Source organism: Musa acuminata, chromosome BXJ1-4 (assembly GCF_036884655.1).
Source record: "Musa acuminata AAA Group cultivar baxijiao chromosome BXJ1-4, Cavendish_Baxijiao_AAA, whole genome shotgun sequence".
Taxonomy (NCBI): domain Eukaryota; kingdom Viridiplantae; phylum Streptophyta; class Magnoliopsida; order Zingiberales; family Musaceae; genus Musa; species Musa acuminata.
Genome location: NC_088330.1, coordinates 37921142 through 37934271, shown reverse-complemented (window position 1 = coordinate 37934271; position 13130 = coordinate 37921142). Strand labels below are relative to the sequence as shown.

Sequence of the window (13130 nt, the reverse complement as noted above, 5' to 3'; positions counted from 1 at the left end):
CATTTGAATCCATGCACCAACTAAATGAAAAGAATCATGCACCTCTAAAAACTGAGAAAGAAGAGTAACTAAAGATATCCACTTACCACTTGTATCCTCCGACGTAGAAAATGTCAGAGTAAAGCTTCTTAATGTTCAACCTGGAGAAGTTCTCGATGGTCCATCTAAATTTGAACGAAGGTGGATCCTCCACTTGCTGACTCTCCGGCGCGGTGCCCATCTCATTCGGTATAACTAGCGGGAAAAAGGAATGCAAAGCAGAAGAACAAAGTATAATCAAAACCCTAAATAAACCATCGAGCGCACAAGATCACAAATCAAGGGCTACACTTTCCAATCAATCGAGAATCACGAAGAGCGAATACCTTCCATGGGCTGGGGTCCCTCGGGGAACTCTTGGTGCGGGACCAGCATCTCCTCGTCCTCCTGCTGCAAAAATAGAGGCACAAAGATCAGCGCTCAGATCCAGCAAAAACCACACCGCTGCGATCGACAGAACACCCTAGAAGCAACAGTGAGGGTCAATGGATGTCCCAATTCGACCACCGATTCGTGGGGCTCCGGCTCCACTCCGAACCCTAAAACCGACGTGAACGGCACTAGGGCAAACGGGATCTAGGGGCGAGAGCGAAGCGCCTCCTCGAGATAACCAATCGATAACTACGGCGACGAATGAGGAGAGAGGTGGAGATTGGGGGAGAAGACGTACGTCGAGAGGGGGCGGAGTCATCATAGTCATGGGTGGGTGGTGGTGGCGGCAGCGGCAAGCGGCGGCGGAGGCTCGATCCGGGGCGGAAGATCGCCGGCGAAACGATGGAATTACGAGGGAATAGAGAGAGAGAGAGAGAGGAGGGAGTAGGTACAGGCGACGGCCGACGGGTTTTATTTCTCGTGGAGGATAACAAAGGAGTTCCATGTGGAGCCCCCGATTTCTGGCCAACAAAGGTCAAGGTGCGCGTTTGGGTGAAACAGGCGGTGCGCGAAAACGCTTCAGAATGGAAAGCTTCAGCGCGCGGCGCGACGCGACGCGATGAGCACAGACCCGCCAGTTTTCGCCGGCTGAGGTCGTGGGGCCCGCTATCTTCTGTGGGGCCCACCGTCGGTATGAGTAGTGTCAACATTCGGGGAGGTTTAGAAATCCATCTAATGGCCCCTTACAAATTCCTTTGATTTGAGGTGTTTTAATAATCATTAATTAACATTTACTCCTTATGATTCTTTATAAAAAAAATTAATTATTAATTTTAAATTGTATGCATGTTAAACAATTTTTTTTAGTCTCTAGAAAGATAAATTTATCTAATCTTTTTCTAACAACTTAAAGTTTTGATATTTACATGGATAATATGTCTAATGTACTCTTAAAAGCTCCTTTTGATTTGAGATATTTTAATCATTATTTTTTTATTTCTTTATTTTTTTGATAATAAACTCTTAAATTATTACTTTTTAATTGTATGAATGCTAAACAAATTCTTCTTTTTTTTTTTGTTTCTAGAAAGATAACATTATAAAATATTTTTCTAACAACTTAAAGCTTTAAGATTGACATAGGCAATCCATCTAATATCCCCTAAAAAGCTCCTTCTGATTTAAGTTATTTTAAAATTAATTAATTATTTTTTTGTTTCTCTCTTTTTTTATTAAAACCCCTCTAAATCATACATTTTCAATTGTATGCATGCTAAAAAAAATATTGGTCCCTCGAAAGATAACTTTATCCAATCTTTTTCCAACAACTTAAAGCTTTTAGATTTACATGGACAATTTATCTGATATCCCTAAAAGCTCCATTTGCTTTATCCAATATTTTTATAACAACTTAATGCATTGAAATTTACGTAGACAATCTGTTTGATGTCTCTTAAAAGCTCCATTTGATTTTAAGGTATTTTAATAACAATTAATTATTTTTTGCTATTTTTTGAAAAAAAATTAAAATAATTCATTTTCAATCGTTTGAATGCTAATTAAACTTTTTTTATCTCTAAAAAGGGAATTTTATCCAATCTTTTTCTAACAACTTGATGTTTTTATATTTACATGGACAATATGTTTAATGTCCCCTTAAAAGCTCTTTTTGTTTGAGATATTTTAATAATAATCATTTTTTTTTTTGCTTCTCCTGATTTTTGGATGAAAAAACTCTTAAATCATTAAGTTTTAATTTTATGCAGGCTAAACAATCTTTTTTGGTCTCTACAAATGATAACTTTATCCATTTTTTTCTAGCAAATTAAGACTTTGAGACTTACATGGACAATCTATCTAATGTTCCTTAAAAGCTTTGTTTTATTTGTGGTATTTTGATAATATTTAATTATTTTTTTACTTCTCCTTTTTTAATGAAAATTTCTTAAATCATTAATTTTCAATTATATCATGCTAAACAAACCTTTTTTGTCTTTAGAAAGATAACTTTATCCACTTTTTTTCTAACAATTTAAAGCTTTCATATTTATAAGGTCAATTTATTTGTCCTCTTAGAAGCTTCCTTTGATTTGAGATATTTTAATAATAATTAATTTTTTATTTATATTATTTTTTTATGAAATAAATCTTAAATCATTAATTTTTAATTGTATTCCTTCCGAATAAATTTTTTTGGTATCTAGATACCTTTATTAAATCTTTCTCTAATAATTTAAAGCTTTAATGTTAGATTCATATGGACAATCTGTCTAATAAGTTTTGGAGTAACTTATAAAAGATATGCTGCATATTTAGATTAATATTATTAATATTATTTTACTTAATTAAAATTATTTGTATCTGTTGGCCTAATTATATTTATGTTTATATATATTATAGTTAAATATAATAATATTATTATCTTAACAAAATAAATTATAAAAGTTATTATAGATTATATTAGAAAAGACTAACAGTATTATAGTATATAGAAAGGATGCGAGGTTATGCATTTGTATCGATGGACCTTTCGTCGCTCTACATCTACATCGACATTGATGTAGATGCTGAGTGGCTCTTTTTTTGCTTGGTAACTACGTCGATGTTCACACATATGCAAAACAGCGTTGCTCGACATTTACATTGACGACTATTTCATCACTCTACATTGTTATTGGTGTTGATGTAGATATCGAGCGATCCTGTCATTACTCAATAACTACGTTGATGTAGACGTAGATGCAGAGTTGCCCTCACCTCTCCCCATCACTCTTTTCATCCATGGCCCCCAACAATATCGTCGTTCACTATCACAACGAACTAGAATGTTAAAATTACTTTTTTACTCTTTATTTTCATATTTTCGTCGATAAAATCGATGATATTATAATAAGTAAATCTACATGCTTTACTTTTATAATAATAGGAATGTCAATATAACTTTTAAAGCATAGAGATCGGGCTGCTAAAGGTAAATAACTAAATGAGATAATATATAATTAGCTCTAATTAACATCATAAATCATTTGTCCTCATCTATAAAATAGCAAGAATCATAGGAATAAAATATCATGTATCAAGATTATAGATCTATTCTCAATTTCCCTTAATACTTATTTCATCACTAACAGTGGAATCATGTGAAGGAAAAAAAAAAGGAAGAAAAAAAATGAAATTTTCTTCTTATAAATCGATATTGATGTAGGTTTTGGATTCGACAATGATATGTTTGTAGATCAGATAAAAGTTTTCTGAATAATATCGAAAGATACGTATCATAAATTTTATCTATCGTTATTTGATTTTAGTTTATGACATTAAAATTTTTCGTATAATAATATCATAACTATAGATTTATGCCAACACTATCTCATTATTATTATTGTTATGCTTTTATTTTAAATGCATCTTCACATTTTCTTTATTGACTCACAAGTAATTATTGGGGTGACTAAGATGAAAGAAAAATAAACGTAAATCAAAATGTGTTTTCTGACACAAGTTAAAATTTTATGGAAATATGTTCGAATAGATGTGTTAAGATGGCACGAGGACATGTTTGTTGCATTCTACTAACACTTGGCATGAGTCTCAGATATCATGCAGTCCAAATGATCTGTCTATATAGATAAACTTAGGAACCAGATGTGAGTAAGATACTTGCATTTGAATCTGTAAGTGATTTGACATTAAAATATTTTCTAATTGTTTTACACAATTTTTTTGTTAATCATATTTTTTATATTGAAATGAAATGTGAAATAAATAAATAAATGCACATGATGATTAATAGGCAAACCAAACTTTGAATAGTATTATTGAAAATACATGTGAAATATGTTGTGAGATTGAAGTTTACTTTCCCTTTTTTCCTAATAGCATTTTTGTGGCAATCCCAACAGGAAGAAATTATTAACTGCCAAAAATATGTAGACAATTAATGATCCAAATATTTGATACTATTTATAAACCAATATACTAAAATTTTAAGCTATTTAAGCAATCATTGCAAGTTCAACTCAATTGTGCTTGCTTTGCTTGAGGTAATCAAAGAAAAGAAAAAGAAATCAGGGACATATTAATCAAAAGGTTCTTGAGCTTAAGATTAAAAACAAGAATAACAACTGCCACCATCTCATTTCGTTGTAAATCTTAACATACCTGCTGGCTTTCAAACACGGGGAAGTCCACAAGACAACAACGTCAAAATTTCTCAAAAAAATAGACAAGAAATGGAAATACTAATAGAACATAAACCTGATTTCGACAACAACAGGATCAACGCAGGCTCCGTAGACGAAAATTATTGAGAAAAAAATTAGAGAAATTCTTCTTTGGATTAGGAACATTGGTTGTCTCACTTGGTACTGGCGAGTTGAGTGCGAAGAAGCTTGGCTGCAGCAACCATGTTGGTAAGTGCAGGCTTGACTTCGGCGTATTTGCGGGTTTTGAGCCCACAGTCAGGGTTAACCCAGAGAATGTTGGTCTCAAGAACAGCAAGCATCTTGTTGATGCGGTCAGCGATCTCTTCTGTCGATGGTATTCTTGGAGAGTGGATGTCATACACACCCGGACCAATGCCAGCACCATACTTCACTCCCTCACGGAATACAGAGAGGAGCTTCTCATCAGAACGTGAGTTCTCAATCGTAATGACATCAGCATCCATGTTGATGATGGAGTGGATGATGTCGTTGAAGTTGGAGTAACACATGTGGGTGTGAATCTGTACGAGAAAGTGTAGTTAGACAAGATGGTCCAGTCATGCAAATGAAGATATCTCAGATTAAAACAAATCTCTAAGCATACTTGAGTTGTGTCTTGGACACCACAGTTGGTGATCCTGAAGGAGTGGACAGCCCAATCCAAATAGAAAGCCTGCTCCGACTTGCGAAGGGGAAGGCCTTCTCGTAAAGCTGCTTCATCTATCTGGATAACCTGTAGATTAGCAACGGAAGAACCATAAGTTTTGTGGTAGGCGGAAAAGTGAGGTAATTGTTTGTGAATTACAGGTCATGGGGAGTAAATATTAGTTGCTGCTATGTGTTCTCTTTTGCAAATTAAATATGGCACAAAAAGGAATCATGAAGCACATAGAAGCTATATTTTTTTAGGACAGAAACAAGTAATGATAGCAAAGCCCAATTTATCTTCACCTAAACTCCAAGAAAGGGTCTCTTACTCATCAACGCCTTACATTAGTACTTGATTTTTGTGTGCATGTGTTACACATGGATGGTAAATAACCATGCAGGACTAGAGAAAATTTATATCGATTGTCACTCGAGGCATGGAAATGCTGAAGAGAGATGGAGTTGTTTACACAGATTATCAACTATTTAAACTTGTATCGGATGGCTATGATCAAACAAATTGACTTGATAATTTCAGAAAACAACTAAAACTGGACAAAATAATTATTGTGTTTTACCAAGTCCAGTCAAATTCAAGTTTTGGCCCAGAAACATCTATCTTCCTATCTTTTCTCTGTTAAAACCCCTTAATGCAAAAGTTCAAAACCATAATTTCAAGAAAATCTGTCAAGAAATTAAACACTTACCTGAATACCAGCAGCTTCCAAATCCTCGACTTCTTTCTTGATAGCAAGAGCAATCTGATAGCATGTCTCAAACCTGGCGGCAAGCACATAATATTATGAGATTTTGATTAACAGAACATAGGCAATCTTCTCCAAAATTTCAAGCATATCTCTAGCAAACAATCCTGCTCACCTTGGTTGGTCATTCCTGACAAATGACCAATTAAGAATTGTTACAGGGCCGGTCAACATTCCCTTCATTGGTCGAGCAGTCATACTCTGAGCCATCTTAGACCAGAAAACAGTCATGGCCTTGGGACGACTGACATCACCATAAATGATGGGAGGCTTAACACAACGAGACCCATAAGATTGCACCCAACCATTGACGGTGAAAGCAAAGCCTGATAACTGCTCCCCAAAGTATTCAACCATGTCGTTTCTCTGGTAGTAAAAAAGAAGCAAGATTTTGCTTAGCAATGAACCAGATCTTAAAAACAAGAAAATTGTGTTCTTGATTAAGAGAACTGATACTACAAGTCTATATCGTGCAGTAATTTCAGTCATCTTTAAATGCTGCTCTAGGACATCTTCATATCTTCTTAACTAGCTAATGTTCCCTACATGCTCACCTCGGGCTCTCCATGGACCAGGACATCGATGTCAAATTCTTCTTGGAGCTTGACAACTTTGCTGATTTCCTCTTTGATGGCCTTCACATACTCCTCCTCAGATATTCTGCAAATATACATGATGATGAATACAAGAATAATACAGGAGCCAGAGATTGCAACAAAACTGGAAATATATCAGAGAACACCTACTTATTTGCCTTGTATTCACGTCGGACTCTTCGAAGATCCATTGTCTGTGGGAATGAACCAATTGTGGTCGTAGGAAGAATTGGTAGGTTCAACTTCTTCTGTTGTGCATCCAGTCTGGCACTAACATTTGTAGCTCTGCGATGGTCGGAACCCTTCAAAGCAGCAGCCTGCAAGGCAATGCCACCATTAAAATGTTAAACCATTCTAAGAAACCATAAATAACCTAAAATATATAATACTTACAGCCTTTTGAACTTCTTCGTTGGTCACCCTAGGAGATGACTTTCTTGAAGCCTGAGCGGAAGCATTTGCTGAGAAGAAAGCCTGCATACACAAACCAACAGCCAGACCATGTAAAAACCTAAATGGCTCTGTCATGCACAAAGGCTTCAACTAATGTCTCATCTAACATCCAAAGTTGTGACAAGGGATTTAGCAAAGGAGTTGATTATGCAAGTCAGGAAACTGTTATGGCTCTATAAGCTGTGAAAAGAAGACAGTTGGAACTATTGGCATTTACAAGTACCTCATCTTTCTGGCCAGCCAATGCTTTACCCAGCGCATTAACTTCAACCACTTTCTGTGCGGCAAAAGCGAGCCATGACTTAATCTCACTATCCAACTTTGTTTCATTGACAAGGTCAACAGCAGTGTGCATGAGTGAGCATGACGTCGAGACAACAAGCTTGTCTACAGACACCAGCATATGCCATCAGGAGCAACTCAGAATAACTCTAGCTGGAAAGAAATAGAAGAAATAAATAATATATACCTTTTCCAACAATGGCCTCAAGAGTCTCAAGTGTACTGATAGAGGATGCAAGATCATTTGCCCAGATGTTTCTTCCATCCACAACTCCAGCAAAAAGATACTTGCCAGCAGGGAAGCCTGCACTTTTGACCAAGTCAAGTGTCTTGGTGCCACGTACGAGATCAAATCCAAAGCCTGAGATGCTCTTCAAGGCAATGATGGTCCTGAAAAAGCAAAGAATGATGAACTGCAATAATTATGCAATATGGTAAATTAACAAAAAAAAGGGAACAAACTAACTTGTATGCTTCTGGAGGGACATCTGCGAAATAAGTCTCTACAAGCACATTGAAGCCAGACAATGAAGATTCCAGTTCTGTATAGGCCTTTGTAAATGCTTCCAGTTGGTGAGACTCGAGATCCATTACAAGGGTTGGTTCATCAAACTGAATCCATGAAGCACCAGCTGCCTTCAGCTCAGCAATAACTTCCCTGTTTATGGTGATGTTATAAATATACAACTAAAGAATAAATAAGGAAAAAAAATCAAACAAGTGGCTAGAAGCATATTATGGATCCATACTTGTAAATCGGCAGAATACTTCCAAGAAGTGAAAGAGGAGAAAATGATTTCTCAACACCTTTAGCAGGCTTTGAGAGCAACAGATAAGTCACAGGACCAATAAGCACTGGAACCGTCTCAATTCCAAGCTGCATGAATGGGATATATAACAAGCTTAGCTACCGCTTAAACTGCATCCAGAGTATACAACTAGACACTAAAATTTTGAAGCTACAAATAACTATCTCCAATCACCCAACTACTATAATCACAGGGACTAGGAGTTGTTGGATGAACATGGAAACATTTGCACCTTTTCATTTGAACTAGTTCATGCAACATAGAAGAAAGACTAAAAGCCTTTTATGCATATAAACACATAAATCAATACTGAGAAATTAATATAACCACAAAACAGTGTGATAAATTACACATCCACATGAATGAATCACTTTATGCTAATTGATTCAACAAGGTACGTCAGGCTATTGGAAGGCATAACACCACCATCCTTTTTACATATGTTTGTGTGTTTTTCCAATGATATGATAAATAATGATAGCAATGAGTAAGCGGCAATAGAGAATCATGGAAAGTCTCACATCCTCACATAATTTCTGGATTAAACACTACAGAAATTGGATCTGATAAGAACCGAAATGTCAATTTCAATTTCACCTAACAACTAAAACGTAGGTGAAACATGGCAAACCTTGTTAATTTCAGTAGAAATATGCAATGCCAAAATAGATAAAATCCACAGACACAAGCATAGAAATTGACAAAATAAGTAAAGAAAGAAAAATAATCCAGTTACATACAGCTTTTGCTTCCTTGTACTCAGACACTGGCTTGTGAGAAGAGTAGGAGAACTTTGTGTTTGGACCCAACTCAGGAACAATGAAGTGACTAAATTAAGAGAATATGTTAGATTGTCAGCAAAAAAAAAAATCAAATTACTATAAATTTTAGATGCTGGGAAGCTGGAGATGCTTACTAGTTAGTGTCAAACCACTTGGTCATCTCCATAGCAGGGACAGAGGCATTTCCCCTGGCCATAGAGAAATAGATATCAAACCCAATCTCTCCACCAGTAAAGTTGTACCTCTCTGGAACAGCACCGAGCATTGCGGTGGTATCAAGCACTTGATCATAGTAAGAGAAAGTATTGCTAGGAATATATTTAATCCCAGCATCAGTCATCTGCTTCCATATCGAATGCCTGAGATCAGTTGCAACCTTTTGCAAATCATCAGCGGTGCTCTTTCCATCCCAAAAGGACTCCAATGCAAATTTGAGTTCTCTCTTAGGCCCCATGCGAGGATATCCAACAATGTGAGATGCCATCTTTCTAAATACACACAGGGAAGAAAATATAATTAATGATAAAGAATCAAATTCATTCATTTAAGGCAAATAACAACAACAAAGAGTACAACAGCAATATTGGATCAATAAAGATTCAAGGAAAAACATAGTAGCATTTTTTTTCTTGATCTATATTCCCAAAAAAAACTAAATAAATGTTTAGCTACATCTCATTTTCCATGGATGACAGCTGGATAACCAAATTTCTGTACATGTAAATATTTATGAATGAAACTCTCTACATATTAGGCAAGAGAACCTGTTGTGACTTCATGTGCAGGAAATAAGTGAAAACTCAAAGAAAATTACTTAAATCTGCATAAAAATTGTCCTTCAGAAAGAAGGGTAAAGGCACCATCTTTGACTAATGGACCACTAAGTACCAATATATGAAAATGGTGCAAATTTCTAGGATTGTAAACCATACAAAATTGTCCAAATCATAGGATTGGATACCCTATTACATATGAAGTCATTTTCTCATGCAAAAAGTTGGCAAAAATAAATAATTAAAGAATTCATTGCTTGGTAGAAAATTCAAAAGAAAGGTTATTTGCAGTCATATATAACATAAAAATATAAATAAATTTTAGAGATCGAAAAATGATCAGAACATTTAGAACAATGAGTCACAAAAATTGAAACTCAAAAGTAATAGAGAGACAAAACCACAAGGAAAATGCTACAGGAGAATAGTGGTAGGCCATTTAGACATTCAAGCTCTGAAAGTAATAGAGACACGAAAACCACAAAGAAAAAAGCTACAAAAAGGTAATGATAGGCCATTTTACTCCTCATAATAAGACTGATAAAATGATGCGTCAAGTTGCCACTTATCCTAAAATCTTAATCTGAGTGGAAAGAGATGAAGTTGTAATAAACTCTAACAGCCACTAACATGCAGACGACTGAAAAGTTAACAGGCTTGGATGAAAGTGGGAGCTGACGGTGCAAGCAATGGCCCAACTTATATTTAAACTCTAACATCAGTCCACACATGCATGCCCAATGATAGATCAATGAGCTTGACATATGAACCCAAGTGCAAGATACTGGTTAAGCCAAAGAGCCCAGCTTAGGTTCGAACTCTTAGCATCCCCCTTTATTGCTTGTGGAACACTAATGATCTTTGCACAGATAACGGAGTTCAAACTCAAGACCTTCTCTGATACTATGATAAGATGATGAGTTCATTACCACTTATCCTAAAAGATTAAGGACAGAACCCAACTTATATTTTAAACTCTTAACAATTTCTTCAAGCAAGTAAATTAAAGATGGAAAAGAAACAAAATTTGTCAGTAGATAGTCGTAAGCAAGCAATGTACTCAGTGAAACAGTGCAAAACAGATAGGCCAGTCAGATAATGAGAACAATAAACCGTGAATGCAGATCTAGATATCAGAAACAAAACTAAAGCAACTTCAGATCTATAGGAAATCACCACTCTGAAGTAATGAGACATGAATTGGGGGAAAAAGTTTCATATTTTACGCCAAAAGCAACAGATCTACTCATCTTACTCATCAGAAAGCCAAATGAATATAAAAGCTGCGGATCTAACATCTAACATTCACTAAAAAGTAAGATCAAGAGCTTTCCGAATCGGCTCGGAACCAAAACGACAAGCATCACACGGGCAAACCCAGATCTAACAAAAAGTACATCATTATAATCAAGATTCACAACCAAACAAAACAGATCCAAAGCGCATCGAGGATCCAGGACAGGTTTCGATAAAAGCAGTCCACTGAGCAAAAAAAAAAAGTCAAGAATCCAAATAATGACGCCATAAATCCAGCATCAAGCAACAGAGAGGCACACTGACCGATATAAACTCGAGAAAAGGAAGACGAAACAGCTCTAGATCGGATCTAACCCAGAAAGGAGCTCTCTATGAGTTAAGAAAGACGAATGAAGCGCGAGAAGAAGCCCGTGCGGACGGGCAAGGAGTACAAGGGACTTAACAGAGCCCCAGTGGAGAAGAGAGAGTCGCGGGAGAGGAGAGCTCACCCTGGCGAGCGGCGGAGGAAGCGGTCCCAGAGAACAGCAAGCGGGAGAATGGATGGAAGGGAAGCGCGAGGGTGAGTGGAGATCTGCAGCGGTATTTATGGAGGGAGGCACCGACAACAAAAAGGCCAAAAAACAAAAACAAAAAAACACTTTATATGTTTCGTGTTTATGTGTGATGATTAAAAAAGTAACCAAAAAAACGTTTTCCACGCTTTTAATTTTTCACATAAGCCCCTCGATTTGTTATTTTTATGCACTGAGTCCTAAATATGCTTAGATTTGATTGATGAAGTATTATAGGTATATTTATTAATGCTGATAGTAAATCTGTTTATTATATATTCTACTCATACTCATTTCTTTTCTTCCTTTTATTCATAAAAGGCAATCACATACTCTTATTTTTCTTTTGGTTTATGGGTTTGGTGGAGCAAAATGGACTATAATTGAAGAAAACAGAGGAAAGAAGTCATATACATAACCATACGGTGATAAGATTCATATGAATTATAGAGGCTTTCATATAAACAATAAAATATTATTGACTAATGAGATGGTTGGTTATAGTTGGTGAAGCGGTTGGTGTGACAGTGCCCTATCAATGACTAATGGGTGGAGTGTTGTAGGTGGTGGACAAGCATGTCAAAGCTCTCTTTCTTCTTTTCTTTTCTGATGGTGCATTCCATGTTAATGCTTTTAGATTGGGTGTGGAAGGTTTATTTTAGATGGAGTGCTTGTGATCGTAATGGCTTTTAGATTGGGTGTTAATGATTCTAATTGGGTGTGGAAGAATTAATGCAATACTCAGTAACTCTCACGGTCACGTTTCTGAAACTGGACCGGATGGTGAACCGATTCGTGACATCAGCATGACATCATAAATGAATAATAGTTTTCAAAATAAAAATGAAAGCGGAGAAAATTAGAAAATTAAATAAATAATAATAATTTTTTTATGAAAAAATATAATTCTCTTTATTCCATCGGTTCTCAATTTTTTTTATTATGATTCGTTTTGTTTTGTTCTCTATATTTCCTACGATGAATTGGATCAGATCATGTGTTAGGGTCACTCCCACTCAGATTTCAAATATAATTTGAGCATCAAATCGAATGTTATATTTATTTTTTATAAAAAAATATAAATATAAAAATTCTATAGAAATCGATTAAATCATTCAACAAAAATAGAGTCGTGGAATATTATTTTATTGCAAAAAGAAATAATAACATTTGATGACCAAAATATATAATTTGAAATTTATTGGGTTATCTGACCAAAAAATATCAAAAAAGAAAATAAATCATTATGAAAAGGAATGATAAAGGGAAAACTGATGGCAAAAAAAAAAAAAAAAGAGTGACTATATAAAAGCAAGATGATGATAGAGGAAGGGAATGGGCAACATCTTGGATCAATTAGACCTATAATGTCAAATATATTAATCGACTTAATTTATTTTTTCAAATATTACTATGCCACCTTCTTTTTGAAAAATTAAAACCTTTACTTGGGGAAGCCTACACAAAGTAGAAATTTTTATCCATCAAAAAAGAAGTTTTTTTGGATGATCCAAAGCTGCTGAATTGGTGAGCAGAAAGTATGAAAGTTCCTGGCTAAGAGAGCCCCACTCATCCGGAGGAGTATGGACTTAGTCACTG

At 35.5% G+C, this 13130-nt stretch overlaps 2 protein-coding genes across 3 annotated transcripts in view; both read right to left on the bottom strand.

The window, feature by feature from the left end:
• Positions 1-869, bottom strand: part of LOC103982969 (ubiquitin C-terminal hydrolase 13) — a 28725-nt gene extending 27856 nt beyond the window's left edge. For both annotated transcript variants that reach the window (XM_065176922.1, XM_065176923.1), the window contains exons 1-3: positions 710-869; positions 366-429; positions 87-234 (exon numbers count right to left, since the gene is read on the bottom strand). In XM_065176922.1, coding sequence (XP_065032994.1) covers positions 87-234; positions 366-429; positions 710-739 — 242 coding nt within the window. In that variant the 5' untranslated portion in view covers positions 740-869. The remainder of the gene's footprint in view (positions 1-86; positions 235-365; positions 430-709) is intronic.
• A 3647-nt stretch (positions 870-4516) lies between these two features.
• LOC135664032 (5-methyltetrahydropteroyltriglutamate--homocysteine methyltransferase 2-like) lies at positions 4517-11539 on the bottom strand. The gene is made up of 14 exons (XM_065176921.1): positions 11469-11539; positions 9085-9438; positions 8909-8996; positions 8109-8236; positions 7826-8017; positions 7547-7749; positions 7301-7464; positions 7018-7098; positions 6775-6941; positions 6583-6688; positions 6144-6394; positions 5972-6044; positions 5221-5349; positions 4517-5137 (listed from the first exon to the last, which is right to left on the bottom strand). The coding sequence occupies exons 2-14, from the start codon at positions 9432-9434 to the stop codon at positions 4769-4771; spliced, it is 2301 nt and encodes a 766-aa protein (XP_065032993.1). The 5' UTR covers positions 9435-9438; positions 11469-11539; the 3' UTR covers positions 4517-4768.
• Positions 11540-13130: the final 1591 nt, after the last annotated feature.